At 39.4% G+C, this 24,324-nt stretch overlaps 1 protein-coding gene and 1 pseudogene across 7 annotated transcripts in view; one reads left to right on the forward strand and one right to left on the reverse strand.

Annotated features, from left to right (window-relative positions):
* NDUFAF2 (NADH:ubiquinone oxidoreductase complex assembly factor 2) overlaps nt 1–24,324 on the reverse strand; it is a 185,225-nt gene that overhangs the window by 69,884 nt on the left and 91,017 nt on the right. For 5 of the 7 annotated variants that reach the window (XR_008704964.1, XR_008704965.1, XM_055555095.1 and 2 more), the window contains exon 2: nt 4,617–4,706. The exons of the other annotated variants lie outside the window; for them this stretch is intronic. Coding sequence is in view for 3 of the 5 variants with exons in the window: in XM_055555095.1 (XP_055411070.1) it covers nt 4,617–4,706 (90 nt within the window). In the remaining 2 variants the exon portion in view is untranslated. The remainder of the gene's footprint in view (nt 1–4,616; nt 4,707–24,324) is intronic. 7 annotated transcript variants of the gene reach the window in all.
* On the forward strand, nt 21,437–22,646 carry LOC129633343 (prohibitin 1-like; annotated as a pseudogene).

Genomic DNA, 24,324 nt, shown 5'->3' on the forward strand with positions numbered 1-24,324 from the left:
GCAGCAGCCAGAGTGATACTGTTAAATGTAATTCAGAGCATATGAGTACTCTTTTCAAACCTTCCACTACCTTCCAATCTCAGAGTAAAAGCCAGAGTTCTCACAAAAGGACTGCAAGATTGGGCATCCTATTGCTTTTCTAACCTCACCTGCTACCAGCCACACTGGTTTCCACGCTGTTCCTTAAAAACCAGAAAATGCTCCTGCCTCAGGGCTTCAGCCCTGGTTCTCCAGGAATGCTCCTCTGCTACTTATCAGCATGACCAGCTTCTTCCTCTGCCTTTATTCAAAAGCCATGTTCTCAACAAGGCCATTTTAAAAAATTACTTAAAACTGCAAAACCCTCCCCAACACTCCCTACTCCCTTTATCAGATTTATTTTCTGGGGCCAATAACATACCATATAGTTATTTATCTGATTTATTGTTTCCCATTCCAGAATGTAAACTTCATGAATCCAGAGGTCCTCAATAGATGTTTAGTATACAAATAGATGAAAAGGTTGAACCATTTAATACATATTGTGGCAGAAAATGCAGCTTGTGGGAACCTGTACCCTACTACTAATAATTAAATATAATATTCATTTGGACCTGAAAATACTTTAGATTCATTTGGGGTTGACATTATTTAAGTTTTTTCTCTTTCCTTTCCTGTATAAAGTGTTTTGTGTACATCTTTATATTTTACTTTACTTTTTCATGGCATGGAGTTCTTTTTTTTTTTTAATTTTTTATTGAAGGATAATTGCTTTACAGAATTTTGTTGTCTTCTGTCAAACCTCAACATGACTCAGCCATAGGTACACATATATCCCATCCCTTTTGAAACTCCCTCCCATCTTCCTCCCCATCCCACCCCTCTAGGTTGATACAGAGCCCCTGTTTGAGTTTCCTGAGCCATACAGCAAATTCCCATTGGCTATCTATTTTAGATACGGTAATGTAAGTTTCCATGTCACTCTTTCCATACATCTCACCTTCTCCTCCTGTCTCCCCATGTCCATAAGTCTGTTCTCTATGTCTGTTTCTCCACTGCTGCCCTGTAAATAAATTCTTCAGAACCATTTCTCTAGATTCCGTATATGTGCATTAGAATACGGTATTTATGTTTCTCTTTCTGACTCACTTCACTCATGGAGTTCTTATTTTTTACATTTACTTGATATGCAACACTATAAAAATAATTTTTGTTTCAGTGCTTAGATGATACATTTATTTTAAGGGTATGACCCACAGGACACTTATGCTGAATTACTAGATCAAGACGGACCCATAAAAAGCATCAGAACTTCATTCTGATTTTCTGAAAGTCTCAAACACTCAAAAATAAGTCATTACCTATTTCTTTATTTCTATAAACATTTTAATTCTATACTAATATTGGGAAAAAAATGATAAAAATAGGTTCATTATAAGAAGGTGGAAGGCATTACCTGAGAATTTCAAATGTAGCTTATAACATTGAAAGTGAAAGAGAAGTCGCTCAGTCGTGTCCAACTCTTTGCAACTCCATGAACTGTAGCCTATCAGGCCCCTCTGTCCATGGGGTTTTCCAGACAAGGGTACTGGAGTGGGTTGCCATTTCCTTCTCCAGGGGATCTTCCCAACCTAGGGATTGAACTTGGGTCTCCTGCATTGCAGGCAGATGCTTTACCATCTTAGCCACCCAGGCTTATAACATTGGAAACTGTTAAAATAAGAAAGCTCAATTACTTCTAGAAGTTGCCAGTTTATAGTCTGTATTTCTTCAAAAAGTCTCTGTTTTTATGTTCTTTTCTCATAGTTCTACTATTTTCATAGTTAATATGGAAAAATAGAAAAGGTATTTCCAGGGACATATTTACACTTTCATGCTGACATAAAAATCACTCAATGACTATAGCTACCATGTGTAAGGTATTACACTAAACCCACTAGAAAACAAAGGGCTGACTGCTTACAGTGCATAGCTATATTACCCAGGTGATTTATCTAATCTTTCTAGAACTTAGATTCTGTGTTAAATGGGTAAAACTGCCAGGTCTACCTCATAGGATTATAGTGGTAAAGAACCTGCCTACCAATGTAAGAAACACAGGAGACACAGGTTTGATCCCTGGGTCAGGAAGATTCCCTGGAGATGGCAATGGCAACCTGCTCCAGTACTCTTGCCTGGAGAATCCCATGGACACAGGAGCCTGGTGGGCTACATACAGTCCATGGGGTCGCAGAGAGCTGGACACAACTGAGCGACTGAGCATATATAGTGTGCTATATATATATAATGATTTAAAGTGATGGCAGAATATGAGGTATACAGGTAAACACTTGACAAATATAAGATGTATAAGATAGGCATGGGGCTTTCCACATGGCTCAGTGGTAAAGAATCTGCCTGCCAAAGCAGGAGACACAGGAGTTGCAGGTTCAATCCCTGAGTAGGGAAGATCCCCTGGAATAGGAAATGGCAACCCTCTCAGTATTCTTGCCTGGAAAATTTCATGGATAGAGGAACCTGAAGGGCTGCAGTTCATGGGATTGCAAAGAGTCAGACATGACTGAGCAACTGAGCACGATTTGGTGTTTCTGTTAAGTTTCCTTTAGTTGCAAATAACAAGCAAGAGTTTTAAGTATTCAGTATATACTTACTGAGCACTTACTATGTGCCAAGCACTAGGTTAAGAACTAGTAAAGAGAAAGGGAAAATTTATAACACAGAACTCAAAGGCAAACTTGCAGCTGAACATCATTCAGAAAGAAGTGGAACTGGGTACTGGAAAGCTGCTGGAAACCTAGGAAACATTCTGTCTTTCTACACACAGGGTTAGGAGCACTGACCTCCTTGCAATTAAAAATCCACCTATAACTTTGCAGTCAGATTTCCATATCTGCAGTTCTGCATCAGCGGAATAAACCAACCAATGATCATGTAACACCATAGCATGAACTTACTGAAAAAAATCTGTGTCTAAGTGGACCTATTTCAAACCTGTGTTGTTCAAAACAAACAAAATAAAAAACAAAAACAAAACCTGTGCTGTTAAAGGGTTAATTGTACTTCTCTTTCCAGACTGGTTTCCATTTTCTTCTTGGTAGATAAAGAGATTTTTTCCTGTAACAAAGGTTAAGTGGTGGATTGAAGACAGTCCCCCAAAGGCTACCAAGTTCCTAAGTTACTATTCCCAGTCATATGGAAAGACTGCTGTTATTAGTTCTTTCTTTGACTTTTTACCTTAATTCCAAAGTCCTGACAGGGATCAAGTGTCCATCCTTGTCTAAACACAGGGGCAGCTAATTGTTAAGTTGAACAAATATTCTAAATGGCATTTAAAACAAATATTATCCACAATTTAGAAAAGAGGAGACTAAGTCTGAGAAGTATGAGTTACTTTCCCATGTTTATGTGGGTTGTTGTTTAGTCACTAAGTTGTACCTAACTCTTTGCAACCACATGGACTGTAGCCCACCCAGCTCCTCTGTCCATGGGATTTTCTAGGCAAGAATACTGGAGTGGGTTACCATTTCCTTCTCCAGGGTATCTTCCCAACCCAGGAATCAAACCTGTGTCTCCTGCTTGGCAGGTGGATTCTTTACCACTGAGCCGCTTGGGAAGATGTTCATGTGGGTAGAGAATGAAACAGAAACAGAATTCAACCACTGCTGGGCATACACACTGAGGAAACCAGAACTGAAAGAGACACATGTACCCCAATTTTCATCACAGCACTGTTTATAATAGCCAGGACATGGAAGCAACCTAGATGTCCATCAGCAGATGAATGGATAAGAAAGCTGTGGTACATATACACAATGGAGTATTACTCAGCCATTAAAAAGAATACATTTGAATCAGTTCTAATGAGGTGGATGAAACTGCAGCCTATTATACAGAGTGAAGTAAGCCAGAAAGAAAAACACCAATACAGTATACTAACGCATATATATGGAATTTAGAAAGATGGTAACAATAACCCTGTATATGAGACAGCAAAAGAGACACTGATGTATAGAACAGTCTTGGACTCTGTGGGAGAGGGAGAGGGTGGGATGATTTGGGAGAATGGCATTGAAATACGTATAATATCATATATGAAACGAGTCGCCAGTCCAGGTTCGATGCACGATACTGGATGCTTGGGGCTGGTGCACTGGGACGACCCAGAAGGATGGTATGGGGAGGGAGGAGGGAGGAGGGTTCAGGATGGGGAACACGTGTATACCTGTGGCAGATTCATTTAGATATTTGGCAAAACCAATACAATATTGTAAAGTTTAAAAATAAAATAAAATTAAAAAAAAAAAAGAAAAGAAACAGAATTCAAATCCTGAGGTTGGGCAAGTTTAGGACCAGCACACAAAAATGAGTGCCTCCTTCAATTCGGCATATACGGAGCTTTGCTCCCCTCACCCTAGGCTGAGCTCTGCTAATGCTTCATAGTTCTTCTCACTGTTCCCTTCCTGAAATGTGACATCATCACAACTTTCAAAGAAATACAAAAGCTTAAAAAAAGTTTCATCAATTCAGATTGTAAAAGTTTTTGCAAACAGAATAAACATAAAATTATGCATGTTCTTAATGATTTTACATATAAATAATTTGCCTTCCAGAAGTTATAACTAAAAGCAGAAACTTACCTTCCCATTCTGTTGGGATATCCCCCACTTCATAGTCTATTTCTCTTTTATTTGCTGCTTCTACAATTCTTTTCTCTCGAATAGTTTGTCCTGTAAGACAAAAGTGAGTATTATATTTTTAAAAGAACCCATGACACAGTCAGAACTTTCCTGGTAGCTCAGCTGGTAAAGAATCCACCTGCAATGCAGGAGACCCTGTTTTGATTCCTGGGTTGGGAAGATCTCCTGGCGAACGGATAGGCTACCCATTTCAGTATTCCTGGGCTTCCCAGGTGGCTCAGAGGTTAAAGAATCCATTTGCAATGCAGGAAATCTGGATTCAGTCGTTGAGTTGGGAAGATCCCCTGGAGGAGGGCATGGCAACTCACTCCAGTATTCTTGCCTAGAGAATCCCCATGGACCAAGGAGCCTGGAAGACTACATCCCTGGGATTGAAAAGAGCTGGACACTACTGAGCGGCTAAGAGCAAAGCACATGACACAGTCACTACTAAAAGAAGTATTTTCTCTTTAGATATTGCACACTTCCTCCTACGATAAGAGAATCAACCGGTAAAAGAATAGATTCCATTTAGAATTAGGTATATTAGAAAAAGCAGCTTCTAAACTACTTCAGTTCAGTTACTCAGTCGTGTCTGACTCTGCGACCCCACGAACGGCAGCACGCCAGGCCTCCCCGTCCATCACCAACTGCCGGAGTTTACACAAACTCATGTCCATTGAGTTGGTGATGGCATCCAACCATCTCATCCTCTGTCGTCCCCTTCTCCTCCTGCCCTCAATCTTTCCCAGGATTAGGGTCTTTTCAAATGAGTCAGCTCTTCGCATTAGGTGGCCAAAGTATTGGAGTTTCAGCTTCAACATCAGTCCTTCCAATGAACACCCAGGACTGATCTCCTTTAGGATGGACTGGCTGGATCTCCTTGCAGTCCAAGGGACTCTCAAGAGTCTTCTGCAACACCACAGTTCAAAAGCATCAATTTTTCTGCACTCAGATTTCTTTACAGTTCAACTCCCACATCCATACGTGACTACTGGAAAAATCATAGCCTTGACTAAACGGACCTTTGTTGGCAAAGTAATGTCTCTGCTTTTGAATATGCTGTCTAGGTTGGTCAACACTTTCCTTCAAAGGAGTAAGCATCTTTTAATTTCATGGCTGCAATCACCATCTGCAGTGATTCTGGAGCCCCCCAAAATAAAGTCAGCCACTGTTTCCCCATATATTTGCCATGCAGTGATGGGACCAGATGCCATGATCTTAGTGTTCTGAATGTTGAGCTTTAAGCCAACTTTTTCACTCTCCACTTTCACTTTCATCAAGAGGCTTTTGAGTTCCTCTTCACTTTCTGTCATAAGGGTGGTGTCATCTGCATATCTGAGGTTATTGATATTTCTCCCAGCAATCTTGATTCCCGCTTGTGCTTCCTCCAGCCCAGCGTTTCTCATGATGTTCTCTGCATATAAGTTAAATAAGCAGGGTGACAATACACAGCCTGACGTATTCCTTTTCCTATTTGGAACCAGTCTGTTGTTCCATGTCCAGTTCTAACTGTTGCTTCCTGACCTGCATATAGGTTTCTCAAGAGGCAGGTCAGGTGGTCTGGTATTCCCATCTGTTTCAGAATTTTCCATAGTTTCTTGTGATCCACACAGTCAAAGGCTTTGGCACAGTCAATAAAGCAGAAATAGATGTTTTTCTGGACCTCTCTTCCTTTTCCTATGATCCAGCGGATGTTGGCAGTTTGATCTCTGGTTCCTCTGCCTTTTCTAAAACCAGCTTGAACATCTGGAAGTTCACAGTTCATGTATTGCTGAACCCTGGCTTGGAAAATTTTGAGCATTACTTTACTAGCATGTGAGATGACTGCAACTGTGCGGTAGTTTGAGCATTCTTTGGCATTGCCTTTCCTTGGGATTGTAATGAAAACGGATCTTTTCCAGTCCTGTGGCCACTGCTGAGTTTTCCAAATTTGCTGGCATATTGAGTGCAGCACTTTCACAGCATCATCTTTCAGGATTTGAAATAGCTCCACTGGAATTCCATCACCTCCACTAGCTTTGTTCATGGTGATGCTTTCTAAGGCCCACTTGACTTCACATTCCAGGATGTCTGGCTCTAAGTGAGTGATCACACCATCGTGATTATCTGGGTCGTGAAGATCTTTTTTGTACAGTTCTTCTGTGTATTCTTGCCACCTCTTCTTAATATCTTCTGCTTCTGCTGGCCATACCATTTCTGTCCTTTATCAAGCCCATCTTTGCATGAAATGTTCCCTTGGTATCTCTCATTTTCCTGAAGAGATCTCTAGTCTTTCCCATTCTGTTGTTTTCCTCTATTTCTTTGCACTGATCGCTGAGGAAGGCTTTCTTATCTCTCCTTGCTATTCTTTGGAACTCTGCATTCATATGGGCATATCTTTCCTTTTCTCCTTTGCTTTTCGCTTCTCTTCTTTTCACAGCTATTTGTAAGGCCTCCTCAGACAGCCATTTTGCTCTCTTGCATTTCTTTTTCTTGGGGCGGTCTTCCTCCCTGTCTCCTGGACAAGGGTACTATTACTACTGTCACTAAAACTACTTCAGAAATTTTAAATTTCCTATCATTGTATGAAAAAGTAATTTTGGCAGAATAAGTCTAGGTTCTGTGTAGAGAAAAAGAGAAAGCAATTAATTTGTAGGCCAATTAAAAAAATTTTTTATTAACAACAGAGTGTTTAACTCTTTCACACCCTGCAAGTATATATAGGAGAGATGCCAGAGGCTGCTGATACTGCCTAAGGGAATCAACATTTTTGGCCCCACTATGGAAAATAATAGGGGGTTCCCTAAAAAACTAAAAACAGAGATATCAAATTATCCAGCAATCCCCCTCCTGGGCACGTATCTGGAAAAGATGAAAACTCTAATTTGAAAAGATTAATGTACCCCAGTGTTCACAGCACACTATTTACAATAGTCCAGCTATGGAAGCAACATAGGTGTCTACCAGAAGATGAATGGATAAAGGAGATGTAGCGTGGCATACACTACACTGTGGAATATTACTTGGCCATAGAAAGAAAGAAATATTGCCATCTGAAGCAACCTGGAAGGACCTAAAGATTATCATACTAAATTAAGTCACAGAAAGACAAATATATTACTTACATACGAAATCTAAAAAATAATACAAATGAACTTATTTTCAAAACAGAAAGACTCACAGACATAGAAAATAAACTTATGGTGACCAAAGGGGAAAGGGAGGAAAATGAGGAATTAATTAGGTGTATGAGATTAATAGGAATAAACTGCTATACATAAAATAGATAAGCAACAAGGATTTACTGTATAGCACAGGGAACAATATTCAATATCTTATGATAACCTATAATGGAAAACAATCTGAAAACTATGTGTGTGTGTATATATGTGTCTCTGTGTGTATTTATATACATGTGCGTGTGTGTGTGTGTGTATATATATACATATATATCTGAATCATTTTGCTATATACTTGAAACTAACACAATATTGTAAAACTATATGTCAATAAACAAAAAGTCCTAATTATATCCTTTTGAAGCAACTTTATCAAAATAATGGTTTCAAAACACATTTCTTTGTCATTGAAACTTTAATCCTGAAGAAACCAGGTAATTTTCTATGTCCCAACGGTTAACAAGTGTGCCTATTTCAGGCAATGCAAGTTAAAAGAGAGAAGACACTGGTACATAATGGTCAGGGGAGGAGTATGGCTTAACAATGATCAAACCAGTCAGGGAGAGAAATCTGGGCCTTGCAAAATACTACTTTCTCTTCCCACTCCTAGGCCAACCTTACACTAATCCAAACAGACTAGGTGATATAATTCAAGAAGTTGACTTTGTTCCCTGCAAATCTCTCTCCTATATGACATGAAATTCTACCAATTAAAAAATTCCTTCGGGACTTTCCCTGCTGGTCCAGTGGCTAAGGCTCCACGCTCCCAATGCAGGGGGCACATGTTCCATCCCTTATCCGGGAACTAAGATCCCACATCCCAAAAGGAGCACCCCCCAAAAAATTGTTTTTCAATTATAGACAAGGGAAACTTCTAGGAGTGACTGTGCAGGAGATAGGGAACTACAAAAGGGAAGCCGAAGATTACTGAGCAGCTAATTTTATTTCCTCTGCCTTAGTAATAGTAGGATTTTATAGAAAAGCCATTAATGACTAAAAACTGTGAGATGAGGCCAAGGAATCTCTGCATTTTATTACGGACTCATTTAATCAGGCTGATTTAATCCTGAGGTTCTCCAAGAGGAGTTCCCTTTTGCTTATCTTATCTTACCTAATAAATACACAGTAGGACAAGGGATCAGAAGTAAAGCTCCCAGGCTATAGGGACAAGAATTAGGGTAAAAGGAGCCTACATCAATGACAGCTGCATTACTCTCATAGCAGAAGCTCAACATCTATACATATATTTTTACTAAAATGCTACTTATATCCACATATATAAACACATCATAATAACAAGAGTTATCATAAATTTAGCATAGACTAAATTTACTGAAGTATGTTTACATGACAATTTTCAAAACGTTTGAGAGTCAAAATATCTGTGCCTTCATATAGTCCCTAACTTAATACTAAGATGTAAGTATGTCTTTTTAGCAATAACAAGTACAGAAAATTATCATCTAAAATACAAAATGCTAACAGATGGGCTTCTGAAAGTTCATGTGGGTTCTATAAGGTTTTAAGTGTACGTCAATAAAATTGAGGAGTGAATGGAGAGGTCTACCATTCACAGCACCAGTAAATGCATATATGTGTATATCTATACATTTCCTACCCTTGAGTTTATAAACCTCATTTAACCTATCTTAAGAATTTTAAAATCAAAAGTCCTATCTATTGGTGTGTATATGGGAAGACAAGAGTAATTCATGATTTAGTTGCTAATAATAGATGACATCAAAGATTTATGAAATACATATACACACCTTCAACAATACAAAATAAGGCCTTTAATTTATTGCATAAACTCTTGGTAACTAGATATGGGTTTTCCCCCTCAAATAAGCTGTTTTAAGACTATTCCATTCTTTAGAATAAATGCTACTTGTACAACTATGAACTGGGAATAAAACTTATGCTTTGTACTTAGTAAGAAATTATGCACAAATTGAACACTTACTCATTCTAATATGTTTTCATACAAGAGTTGCAAAGACAATCCTACATATCATAGCAAAAAAAAAAATTCCATCTAGTAAATGGAGTAAATATAAGTACTTACTCAAGTGTCCAATTTTATGGTCTAATTTACATTTAAAAATTAACTTAATAACAAAGACATTAAATCTAATGTATGTATAGGTTTAATAAGGCCTAATACAACAATAAACAATCAACAGTGGTATACTCCATGAATATTAAGTAAAACAATATAATTAATACTATATTTTACTTAATATTAAACAATATTAAATTAAAATAGTCAAAAGTCTGAATTTGGCTAGATCAATAATGGTCAATGGTATATGGATTTAAAGTCTGTGTAAGTAATAGTGCTGTGCTAAGTTGCTTCAGTTGTGTCTGACTCTTTGTGACCCCCTGGCCTGTAGCCCACCTGGTTCCTCTATCCATGGGATTCTCCAGGCAAGAACACTGGAGTGGGTTGCCATGCTCTGCTCTAGGTGATCTTCCCGACCCAGGGACTGAACTTGCATCTCTTAATAGGCAGGTTCTTTATCATTAGCACAACCTGGGAAGCCCAAAGTATTGTTTCCCAAACTTAAAACTTTGTTTTAAAAAATATGGAATCCATTTAGTTAAAAGAAGAAAAAAGACACGATTCTTTGGTATCAGGTAGATGATGGGTTTAGGTAAAAGATTTCATCTGTTCTACTGGGTTTCTGGCACAGAGTATAAGGACCCTGGACACAGACAAGGGAAAGAAGAGCTCGAGTAGAGAGCCCTACACTTCATTCATGCAAGTGCCCGCTTTGCAATTTTGGTCACACTTTGTGATATTAATTCCCTAATATTTTTCTTTAATTTTGACTTGCTTTATTCTTCAATATTCACTTTTACTTTACCCTACCTTCCCCTCAAAAAACCCAGAAAATCACTGACTTAATATACTAGTTGTATTGTGTTCAAACATACATAAAATAGATAAATATCTTTAAAATGTAATGGGTTGTCTTTGTACCTCCTGAAGTCATCTTGAACACTAGTCTGGAGAGACAGGCCCAGGGGCACATATGTTGATAACAGGGCATAGGAATCAACATACCAGTAAGAAATTAGTATGGATAGGACATGGCCAATGAACACTGAAGCACTGTTTGGATTGTGTTTACTCTTCACTGCAAAAAACCCTATGTTATGTACAATCTTAGGTTAGGTTTGAAAGAAGGTGGCAAAGATCTTAGAAGTAGTAAGGAAGTGGTACTTGTCTGAGTATATACTTTTGAATAAGTTTGAAAACATGCTTATGTTCTATATATTCAAAAAATTAAATAAACATAGATGTGAAAGGAAAATAAAGGAAATGAAAGTGAGCTGAAACAAATAAACCCAACTTTATTTCAGACTAAAAACACAACCATACTGAATGGGGAAAGAAAAGAAAGAACTATAGCAGGTAACTTATGAACATGGTATTTGCATATGTACCCTAAGTCTTGGGCAGGAAAAGACCTGTAGATACATCCTGAACTGTTTATAGGATCTTTGTTTTCTGTAGTGGTATGGGTAAGGCAATTCTGAAACTACTGTAGATACATGGTTCAGCAAATGTGTATATGTATTAATATTACTGGAAGCCAGGGTTCTCATTGTGGAAGAATATATAGACACGCAATGGGAAAAGGCAAAAAAGACCAGGGGTCAGATTGAAACTGGAGATACTTGCTATGATAATTAAGATAGACATGTATTTGTACACAGATATATGTATTTTCACATATACATGTATACACTTTTCTGGTTCTATTTGCAGAAAGAGCCTAGAAGTAAAGACCTTAGTAGCAAGAAGGATTCCTAATTCTCAAATCTTGGTCTCTATGCCATCATCCATCAAAAGAAATCAGGATTCCTCAGAAAAATGGTTGATTTCAGGCCTAGGGCAGGGTGGATTCAAGGGGAGCCTAGAACATCTTGTTACACCAAAAAAACAAGAGTTTAAAAAAAAATAATGATGATAATAGGGGCCTGTTACAAGGACTTAAGAGCCAGCTTGAAGGTGCAGACACTGGCTAAATCTTGGATAATCTGAGCACCAAAATAATCCAGGGATTACAGTCCAGCAATTGTCAAAGTGTGAAAGGAAGATCTGCAGAATACCTATGACCCTTTTAGGGTGTTTCTGAGGCTTCTAATACTGCTAAGATGTTATTTTCCTCTTTTAATTTTTACATGAATGTACAATGGAGTCTTCCAGAAGTTACATGATATGTGATATAGTAACACACTGAATGAGGAAACAGATATGAAAAATCCACCTGTCTTTTATTAAGTCACACATTAGGAGGATTTACATATAAAACAAAGCAATGCTACTCTTTTCTCTAAATGTTTCTGTTTTGGAAAGTATAGTTATTTCTGATCAAAATATATTCTTTCCATAAATATGTAATGGATTTATTAGAGTTATTTTTAATGAATTATTAAATACTTTTAAAATTCCATTTTAGTTTCAATACAATAAATATTAAATACATACCTTACAAACAAAGCTCTTTCAATAATTATTAGGAGTTTAAAGGGATTCTGAGACCAAAATGCATAAGAACTATATAGCACTGAAAAGAAATGGAATCCACAAAGCCAAACCACTAAAAATATAGATAAACAGATGAATAAGTAAACAGAGATTAAAACACTCTTGCTTACCACAGAGCCAAACAGGATATGTGTAGTAACTGTAAGAGCTGGAAAATCATCATTTTATAACCATCCTGATAAAGAATGGTTCTGGTCAGAATCATTAAGAGGAGAGGATTCTGTCTTTTTTTTATTTGGATGTAATTTCCCTTTCCTCTACATTTAGGGTGTCCCTACACATTGGAAAACTAAATAAAACTTACTTGGTTAGAAATTTATAAAATTTCTAATTTGGTACCTCAAATACTGCTTTCCTAGGGTCTCGGTGACCCTACTGATGAGTAAGACCCTTGACAGGCACCAGTCTGAGGCAGGTGACACCAATGGCCCAGAAGAAGGAAACGGCACTTCCACGTTTCTCACTTGGGCCACTGCTTCTTTCCTAATCCATCCACACAGGCTAGGAAAAATATTTAAGCAGACTTTAAATGTTGAAGCATCACAACTCACAAAATATCTACCACAGTGGAGAATAAACTTTCTTCCATGAACACCAAATCAAAGACGGAGGCCTATGTTGGCTGTGGCCCACGAGCACATGCAATCCTGGTGAAGGTTTTCAACCAGCTGTCTACTTCCAGCCCAATATTTCCCGCTGGTGGAGCACCGCGAGGAGAATGAATGGAATTCAGGGGCGACTTTGAGGTGGAAAGAGATTGGGCTGAGTAAAGTGACACATCTCTGGGATAGCCATGCCCTTGAAAACAAGCAAGATTCAGGCCTTTGATGCCTGACAGGAGCCCCTGGCTTGGAGGAATGGTAATGAAGCAGGCAGGATGGCCAAGTAAGATCTTTGCTGCCTGACTGATGTCTGGTCCTTTACCCCAGTGGCAGAGATCAGTGCAAACCAGGTAATAATTCTAAATCAGTCTGTGTGGTGATGTATAGAAGACTGAATTTTGCATACGAAAGGAGGCTTAGAAGTGTCAATGCATAATATATGAAAGCGTGGGCTATTGAAAGCCAAGACCCATACTATATACGTTAGATTTGGATACTTAAAACCTTGTTATTCTGAACTCTTGTACATTTTTTTAAAAAACATCAATTAAGAGTACCAAATAAGAATCCTTACACTGAAAGTCATTTTCCAATTTGACTTACAGTGTAATTTGACTGAAGTTATTCAGAGGTAACTTTTTTTTACTATGAACCTGCTATGTACCAGGCAATGTTTATGTGCCCTTGATACATTATCCGTTATCCTTAAAATAATCTTTTACAGATGACGAAAATGAGACATAAGGTGATAAGCTTATCCAAATACACACAACTAATTAAAGTAGTAGAGCCAGTATTTGCCCCTAAGCTTGTTTTGGAATCCTAACAGTAAGCATTTTCCATTTAACACTTTAAAATTAGCATTTACAAAGTCTGCACATAATATCATTATAGATATCCAATTAAAAACTAACATTTTATTCATAACTATCATAAGCTATTATTTTCCCATAGTGATCAAATGAGGCATTCCTGCTTGAAAATGAGATGATTGTATAATTTGACATATTCTACATATATTTATGTGAGCACTGAAGACTATCTCAGCAGGTCTCAGCAGGTAATACTTTTTTAAAAGTAATTAAAGAGGCCTTCCAGATAAGCTTTCAGAATTTTTAAGATTGCCAACTAGTTCAATGGATTACCTAAAATCTTATTAGCTTCCCCATTCTTACAGGTTTCCCATAAGGAATCTCAGCTTCTTCTATCTTAGAGAATCCGAAATTATATAAAAATGCTTGGTTATTCTAAAATGCCTTATACAATATGGTTTAACTTTTCAGAACCCAAAAGTGAAAGGTCTTAAACTATACCCAGAAAAACAATGGAAAAATCACAAGGGATCTACTTCCTTTATCACCATAAACATTTTGTGGCAAGTTTTTAGCACAACAATATTCTTTTGTTTAAATCTGACTTCATAAATGTTTCAAAGGCTGTAAATAACATTTGTAAAATTTAGGTCTTAAAGTACACAGGAAGAACATCAAAATTTAAGACAAGAAAAGATGAACCTACTGCGAATTTGTGTCTATGCTTTTTCACATGGACAATAAACTCTTATTTACTGTCTTTTCTTAGAGTTCCATAGTAATATTATATGCAGAGTACATCATGCGAAATGCCAGGCTGGGTGAATCACAAGCTGGGGTTGCTGGGAGAAATATCAACAATCTCAGATATGCAGATGACATCACTCTAATGGCAGAAAGTGAAGAGGAACTAAAGAGCGTCTTGATTAGGGTGAAAGAGGAGAGAGAAAAAGCTGGCTTGAAACTCAACATTAAAAAAAGGATGATCATGGCATTGGGTCCTATCACTTCATGGCAAATAGAGGGGGAAAAAGTGGAAGAAGTGACAGATTTTATTTTCTTGGGCTTTAAAACCACTGCAGATGGTGACTGCAGCCATGAAACTTAAAGATGCTTGCTCCCTGGAAAGAAAGCTATGACAAACCTAGATATTAAAAATCAGATATATCACTTTGCTCACACAGTCAAAGCTACAGTTTTTCCAGTAGTCATGTCATGTACAGGTGTGAGAGTTGGACCATAAAGAAGGCTGAGCACTGAAGAATTGATAGTTTTGAATTGTGGTGCTGGAGAAGACTCTTGAGAGTCCCCTGGACAGCAAGGAGACCAAACCAGTCAACCCTAAAGGAAATCAACCCTGAATATTCACTAGAAGGACTGATGCTGAAGTTGAAACTCCAGTACTTTGGCCACCTGATGCGAAGAGCTGACTCACTGGAAAAGACTGATGCTGGGAAAGAAAGAGGGCAGGAGGAGAAGGGGATGACAGAGGATGAGATGGTTGGATGGCATCACCAAATCGATGGACATGGGTTTGGGTGAACTTCGGGAGTTGGGGATAGACAGGCAGGCCTGGCGTGCTGCAGTTCATGGGGTTGCAGAGTCGGACATGACTGAGTGACTGAGGTGACTGACCAGGAGACAGTGAAGGACGGAGGAACCTGGCGTGCTGCAGTCCATGGGGTCACAAAGATCGTACATGACTAAGTGACTGAACAACCAACAACAGTAATATTATAAGCAAATAAAACTTGAAAATTCTCAAAATGCTATTCAAACAATAAGGTGGTTTAGTCGCTAAGTCATGTCCAACTCTTGTGACCCCATGGACTATATAGACTACCAGACTCCTCTGTCCATGGGATTCTCCATGCAAGAACACTCAAGTGGGTTGCCATTTCCTTCTCCAGGGTATTATCTTGACCTAGGAATCGAACCCTGGTCTCTTGAACTGCAGGCAGATTCTTTAACGACTGAGCTACAAGAGAAGTCCCTATATATTGAGGAATCTATTACAATAATCTAAAAAGATTCAAAGTCAAAAGTTCAGTAGGTTTTCTGATTCTGGTCCCGAGTCAGGCACATACATCTTAGAAATGTCCAGTATTTTACTTCATTTATATCCTTTCCATTACTGCGGAAATCAAACATTGAAAATAGCTATGTTTTAAAAAAAATAGACACCTGAATGTTCTGTATAAAATCACCTAGTTTCCAAACTTCAAGGAATTTTTTATGCTCAGAAAAAGTGCAGCTGTAATTACACTTGTCCCTCACCCCCAAAAGAATTAATCATTAAAAAGAAAAATTCAAATGATGGATTCATACTATTTATGAACATACATAATAATGTGTTCACTTTGAAGAGCTGAAAGAGAAGCAGCCTTCTGGTTTTGATTGATGTTTAGGAAATCAGTATCTTGAAGTACTTTATTCATCTAATATATTCTACAGTTCTTTGTAAAGCTAAATTATATTCAATGTATAAAGTATATTTATGTTGAGAATTTCAACATTTGAAGAAATAACACAAAAAACTAACATTTGATGATTCTGCTATATAACTATGTCTGAATCATGACAGATGAGTTAAATGTCTTAAATACACATAAAAAGAGAAGGAAAATAAAGGAGGATATAAAATTTTTTTTAGCCAAATTAAACAGGCTTTAAGACATATTATACAGAAATTTCAGGTTTTAAAAAGACTATTCTTACAATGAGGAAATTTATGATTGACTGAAAATTTTTTTTTTTCATTTTGAAGTGAAAGTTGTTAGCTAAAACAAACAAATTCCAATCTGGTACATCCTTAATATAAAAAGGAATAGTATTTCCTCCTCTCAAAATTAGCAAACACTCATAGTGTTGTAAAACAAATATAATCAAAGCATTTGATTTCCATTTGAATACTTCGGGCTGTCAATGAGAGGTAAAGAGAAAAGCTGAAGGAATTAATTTTTTAAAGTGGCAAATATTATTAAAATTTAGAGAATTATTAAACTACGCTATACCACTTGCAAACCTTGGGACTACCTCAAATTTTATTTTCAGATTTGAAAGGTAGATGACATGGCTGATCATTTGATTACTTTCTAGACCCAAACAGTTTCACAGAAATCAAAGTTCTTGGCCATTTCTCAAAGATCATAAAAGCATCAAGGACTGCACTGTTAGCTACCATGACTAATTCACAAAACAAATGACAGTTTTAAATATGGATAATTTAGTGAAAATAGAGTATATTTTGTGATGCATTAGTCTTAATTTTAAAATATATATATATTTAGTTATTAGTCCATGAAATTTCTAATACCCTTCATTCATCTATTTAGTTTGGTTAACATCAGGCACTACTTATGAATGAACAGAAATCTATTCTGATATAGAAAGAGACCACATATACTCACCTAATGAAACATGATACATTCATGATACATACATCTATTTAATAGGAACTATACTAGTATTTGTGAACCAGATTTCTAAGTATAAAAACTGGGCTCAGTTGGTAAGAGACTGAGGTGTCAATAATTTTCAAACTCTTGTCTTTAAAAATACCTTCTTTAGTAGATGAATTTATGAAACTGTTCAAAGCAGAGCTTCTCTGGTTGAGGCAGGCAGGGGTCCAAAGTACAATTTACTTTTTCTCTCCTCCCCTTCCCTGGAGACAACCTCCTTACATTGTTAGAGTTCCAAGAAGCACTGTGCAATTCATTAACACAGACCGTGTACTGCACTTCTGAAACTGCAAAATCCACCCATGACCATATATTCACTCTCCAGACAAAATCAAGATCTTGTGAATAGCAGAAAGACCATATTGCTTCTCTTCCTACCCAATCTTTCACGTAGTTAATCCTGTGATCTGTCACAAACTCCTGAGTGATCCATGTAATACAATGCAGGACTGTTCCTTAAATTTCATACCCTAAGGAGTGGTGGTAGTGTAGTCACTAAATCGTGTCCGACTCTTGCAACCTCATGGACTGTAGCCCACCAGACTCCCCTGTCCATGGGATTTTCCAGGCAAGAATACTGAAGTGGGTTGCCATTTTCTTCTCCAGGGGATCTTCCCAACCCAGGGATTAAACCCAGGTCTCCTGCATTGCAGGCAGATTCTTTCCTGACTGAGCTACCAGGGAAGCCCTAAGGAGATACAGGCCTACTTCAGTTGCGGAGTACTTGAAGACGGGTGTCTCCAAATTACTGTGCACAAGAATGTGGGGACTGTCTCTAGTCAAGAGTATACTGGTAACGCACGTCAGGATATTACCTGCAAAAGAATCAAATAACTGGACTTAAAATTTCTTTTTTAGTAGTAATAAATGATAAAGCTTAACACTTTTTTCCTAAGCCTTGCTACTTCTTTATAAGCTTCCAGAGTCCAGAGACAATATAATTTAGCAACATATCAATAACATTTTGCTAAAGTGGTTTTATTCATTAGTATTATCTGATTCATGCAGAAGAGCAAAATCATATTTATTGAGCAACATTTATGTGCGTAGTACTTAGCTGACACTTTTACTTCCCACACCCTCCTCGCCCTTTGGGCCGAGAGCAACTTAACTACTGTATGACAATAGCACCACCTATTGGTTGGCAAAGGGCTCATAACAATCCAAAGCCCACCTGCTTCCTTGCCCTTCAGAAAGACTAAGGCATAATTTGGGCTCTTCTTTTATTCCACCTTTTATTATTAAACCCACTTGAAAAAAATTTCAGCTAAGTCAAACCTACTTGAAAAAGTCTTCATATATATATATATAAAAGTAAGTGTAAGTAAGTGTTAGTTGCTCAGTCGTGCCTGACTCTTTGTGACCCCATGGACTGCAGCCCACCAGTCTCCTCTGTCCATGAGATTTTCCAGGCAAGGATACTGGAGTGGGTTGCCATTTTCTTCTCCAGGGGATCTTCCCAACCCAGGAATCAAACCTGGGGGTCTCCTGCACTGCAGGCAGATTCTTTACCAACTGAGCTACAAGGGAAGCCACCTCAGGCAAAGAGTTGACTCATTGGAAAAGACTCTGATGCTGGGAGGGATTGGGGTCAGGAGGAGAAGGGGACGACAGAGGATGAGATGGCTGGATGGCATCACTGACTCGATGGATGTGAGTCTCAGTGAACTCTGGGAGCTGGTGATGGATAGGGAGGCCTGGCGTGCTGCGATTCATGGGGTCACAAAGAGTCGGACACGACGGAGCGACTGATCTGATATATACACACACACACACACACACACACACACACACACACATATTCTTTTCTTCTCCTTCATCTCTCCTTTTAGAAAACTGTAGAGTTCCCTGGTGGCTCAGATGGTAAAGAATCTGCTTGGAATTGGGGTTTGATTCCTGGGTCAGTAAGATCCCCTGGAGAAGAAAATGGCAACCCACTTAAGTATTCTTGCCTGGAGAATTCCATGGACAGAGTAGCCTGGCGGGCTATATTCCATGGGGTCACAAAAAATCAGACAGGACTGAGCAACTAATATTTCACGGCCTTCATTCAGAGTTATTACAACTCTCTTTAATTCCATTGCTAACCAATACGTGTTTTTGCTGCTGCTGCTAAGTTGCTTCAATTGTGTCTGACCCTGTGAAACCCCATAGATGGCAGCCCACCAGGCTCCTCCGTCCATGGGATTTTCCAGGCAAGAGTACTGGAGTGGGTTGCCATTGCCTTCTCCAGTGTTTTTGCTAACATGCAGCAATTCAGATGAATTGAGGGTTAAAAGGGATTTGAGAATTATTCTGGAAACCGAAGCGCCATTTATAACACAATTACTATTGAAAAATGTGTTCAATTTAAGCAAGCTGCTTATGTGGAACTTTTGGAATTCAAGTAGGTTGGGAACTTGCTTTAAAACAAAAATATAAAAGCATTAAGACCTCACTGTGGTTTCCAAGGCAAATGCAGGAATAGAATTCTGATACAAAACTATATTGCATATACCTTCCCCCTTTTTAGAGTTGATGAACATCTGCCTTGTCCTGTGGAATCTGAATCTTTCAGTACACACACTGGAATATTCAAAAAAATGATGGAGATATATTGCTACTCTGCAGTGGCTCATTAAAGTTACACCAATGATATTAGATAATATTAGATCTCAATATTTTAACTTCATCTCTATGATGAAAATTACCAGGATTACATCTATTACTCTAACCACTTCAGTTCAATCCCTCATTCATGTCTGACTCTTTGCGACCCCAAGGACTACAGCACGCCAGGCCTCCCTGTATAACTAACCACTTACTGAGCACCAACCATGAACTGATGTCCTTACACTTCTGTTACACAGAGCTTTGCATCTTTCTGTAACACATCCTTAGTATCTAGCCCCTGAAGTTGTCCTGTCTTCATGGTAAACTCTGTAAGTTCTCATATGTGGGAATACCATGTTGAAGCGGGGAAATAAGACACCCCAAGCTAAGCGATCAATATGAAGCAACTTTTTAAAATGTAATTGATTTGTTTTGGGTTTTTTCTTGGCTTCAGGGCACAGCATGTGGGATCTTAGTTCCTCAACCAGGAATCAAATCCATGCCCCTTGCAGTGGAAGTATGGAGTCTTAACCAACTGGACCACTAGTGAAGTACCAATAGGAGGTCATTTTTGTTTTGGTACCAGTCAAGTAGCAAAGGTTTTGTCCCTTGGCCTTTCCCCTGTACTTCAGTTCTAGCCTGATAACCTGATTTGAATCCAATTTGTTACAGGAAAGGGAATGTTATATGCCTCTGCTCCATATACATTGTACTTGTAACTGCTCTCACCTGTCTGGACAGAATCTATTCTTGGTGGAAAGACAGATCCTACTCCTGCACACCAATTCCATGGTCTACTGAAACTTGTCTATGGCTTAAGGATGATGTCAAGTGCCTGAGTTGCCAAGCCCTCTCTGGCCTTGCAAATCTCCTGTCTAGGACTAACTCATCAGGACTTGGAAACCTATGGTCTGGTCTGTTGATTCATCAGTCGTTATGACATCTGGGCTTCCCAGGGGGCTCAGTGGTAAAGAATCTGCCTGCCAATGCAGGAGACACAGGTAACTCATGTTCAATTACTGGGTCAGGAAGATCCCCTGGAATAGAAAATGGCCAGCCACTCCAGTACTTTTGCCCGGGACAGAGGAGCCCGGGGGCTATGGTCCAAGTTGTCACAAAGAGTCAGACATGACTGAGCATGAGCACTCCTCTTCCCTCCTATGACATCCACCTGTCCTGAGCCTCAGTCACTTTTCCCTTAAAATCTCTCAAGTCTTTGGATTGTACTATTGCTTTACTCACTTCCTAATTTAAAAACTTCAATTGTTTTCATAATATTAATATGAATATACTTAACATTGTATTTTTCTTGTTAAATTGGTCAATAGTATGTTTTAAAATTAAGATAATTTCAATTGATTTTACTACTGCTCGCCATCCATGATGCAAACTTTCAACAAAATACATAAATACTTATTAATGTTCCTCTAATTTAATCTTTTTATATCATTATTACACCCCTAACCCCCACCCAGGCCCTTCTTGTTTCATGTCTATATTAATAGAAAAACCTCTCTAATCATACTATATTTCTTTCTTACATAACCATCCTGGGTAGACAGTCAGGTAAGTCAGCCATTTAAGGATCCGTGCTGATGGCTATTCAGCCACTGTCAACATGTGACTTTCAAGGTTTCCTGAGCACTGCCATTTCACTCAGCTAAAAAGAAGAGAGGGCCCTGAGAAACATACATGCAGAGTTTTATTGGCCAGGTCAGGAAGTGACTCACATTACTTTCACTCACAGTGAACTAGAAAAAAACAGTGAACATAAAAATCTAGCTACACCTAATTTTAAAAGATGCTGGTACATGTAGTCTAGCTGTGTGTTCAGGAAGGAGAAAATGGATTTTAGTGGAGAGTAGTGGTCTGAAGTGACTTAGCAGCAGCAGCAGCAGCAGTGGTCTCTACAAATATATTCCTGGATAAAGCCAAATCAACAAAGAAACTGAGATGTGGAGGTCAGAGTGGAAGCAGGTGTGAGTGGGTCCAGCCAAAGGAGACACGGCTGCCAAAGAGTCTATTAGCAAGTTTGGCCTGGCCTTGGCCATTGCAGGAGGCGTGGTGAACTCTGCCTTGTATAATATGGATGCTGGGCACAGAGCTGTCATCTTTGATGGGTTCGGTGGAGTGCAGGACATTGTCATAGGAGAAGGGACTCACTTCCTCATCCCTTGGGTACAGAAACCAATTATCTTTGACTGCCGCTCTCGACCACGTAATGTGCCAGTAAACACTGGTAGCAAAGATTTACAGAATGCCATCACCACCATATGCATCCTCTTCTGGCCGGTGGCTAGCCAGCTTCCTCACATCTTCCCCAGCATTGGAGAGGACTAGGATGAGAGTGCGCTGCCAGTCCATCACTACAGAGATCCTCCAGTCCGTGGTGGCTCGGCTGGAGAACTGATCACCCAGAGAGAGCTGGCCCCCAGACAGGTGAGCGATGACCTCACAGAGCGAGCAGTGACCTTTGGGCTCATCCTGGATGACCTATCCTTGACCTTTGGGAAGTTCACAGAGAGGTGGAAGCCAAACAGGTGGCTCAGCAGGAAGCAGAGAGGGCCAGATTTGTGGAGGAAAAGGCTGAGAAGCAAAAGAAGGAAGCCATCATCTCCATGGAGGGCGACTTAAAGGCAGCGGAGCTGATCGCCAACTCGCACACAACCGCCACTGCCATCGCAGGCAGTGATCCAGCTGCGCAAGCGGGAGGCCGCGGAGGACATCGCATAGGAGCTGCCGCGCTCTCGGAACATCACCTACCTGCCCTGCGGACAGTCGGTGCTCCTCCCTCTGCCCCCCTGAGGCCCACACCTCCTGGGCTGTCTGGATCACAGCCCCGAAGATGTTCAGCACCACCTTCCTTCTGCTACCCCAGAAATCACTGTGAAACTTCATGATTGGCTTAAAGTGAAGAACATTAAAGTAAAATCACTTCAGATCTCTTACTCAATCAGATTAAGCTCTTTGATTCTTCTCATTTCCATCCCCCTTTTTTTCAATCCACCTCCCTACCCAAAATTGCCAAGTACTTACACAGACCAGCTTGGCTCCTGTCTTTGGGGCCGGCTGGTACTCCAGCCCAGGCACTGGCAACTGGCAGAAGAAAGGCAGGGCTTTGTGTGTGACAAGCTGGGACTCAGCAAGTAAACTTGTAGCCTCCAACCAACCCTTGATGCAGGACTTGAGGGAAATGGCACACACAGATGAACGGGGAACACAGGCCTCAGATTTCTCCAGTGGTTCCTGCACAGACCCAGCTGAAGAGAGGTGCTGGGGAAGGTCAGAGAGGAAGCGATCCTTCTCTTACCATAAAGCTGATGCTCTTTAACTGCGGGACCAGAGGAGGCAGGTGTGTACAAACAGCACAGACTGAAGAATCTGCCCCCGTGAAGGTGGGTGGGCCTGATCTGCTGCGCTCCCCAGAGTCCTGGAATGGACTTGGATAGTGAGAGCAGGCCTGGACTGAGACGAGAGTCCTGTGGCCTTCCTTTCTACCTCCCACCTTTGTGTCTCAAATACCCGGTGGATTTCCAGCTTGAAGGATTGCATCTGCCCAGGGCTGCACGGGCCTGCCAAAGTCGTGTGCATCCAGTGTTCCTGTCTCCCTGGTTCAGAGACTGTCCTTCTAGAGGGCTCTGTGCCTGTGCCTTGAAAGAAATGACCATGGGAAGAAGACATTTATGTAAATTACTATCAATAAATGACACCCAGACCTTTCAGCTCAAAAAAAAAAAACAAACCCAAAGAAACAGAATACCAGACCATGTCATTTTGGCCCACAGAGAAACTTCCCCCCACTTTTTAACTGAATTATGGTTGACTCAAAATATTAGTTTCAGGTGTACAACACAGTGATGTTATTTTTAAGGATTTTATTCCATATAAAAATATTGGCTACATTCACTGTGCTGCACGTTACATTTTTGTAACCTATTTTATATCTAGTAGTTTCTACCTCTTAATCCACTTCACCTATCTTGTCCCTCCTTCTAATTACTCAAAACTGTTTTTACTGAATTAAAAATCTGGTGAAACACCACTACCCATATTTTAATGCAATTATAAGAAATACTTCAGGAAAAAAAGGTATCAAATCAATCAAGTGATGCTGTAAAAGACACCTGTTCATTACACTGTATAATACCTACATAGGAAAACCCTGGGAGACTCACATCAGATATGAGTACTGAGGATAATAGAAAATGAATGTCATTTTTCTTTTACGGGACTAGGAAAAATTAACAACACTAACCCAGCGTTATTATTGATGGTGCAGAAAAATTTACAAGCACTTATATTATTGGGAAAGTACATCAGCCAGTATGAACTGTGTGACCAACTTTGTTTCCTTTTCTGGACAGACCACCAAGAAGCTCAGCAGAATGTTCACAAATTATCTCTGCTGCTGCTGCTGCTAAGTGGCTTCAGTCGTGTCCGACTCTGTGCGACCCCATAGACGGTAGCCCACCAGGCTCCCCCG

The sequence above is a fragment of the Bubalus kerabau genome, chromosome 18 (assembly GCF_029407905.1).
Source record: "Bubalus kerabau isolate K-KA32 ecotype Philippines breed swamp buffalo chromosome 18, PCC_UOA_SB_1v2, whole genome shotgun sequence".
In the NCBI taxonomy this organism is placed as follows: Eukaryota; Metazoa; Chordata; class Mammalia; order Artiodactyla; family Bovidae; genus Bubalus; species Bubalus kerabau.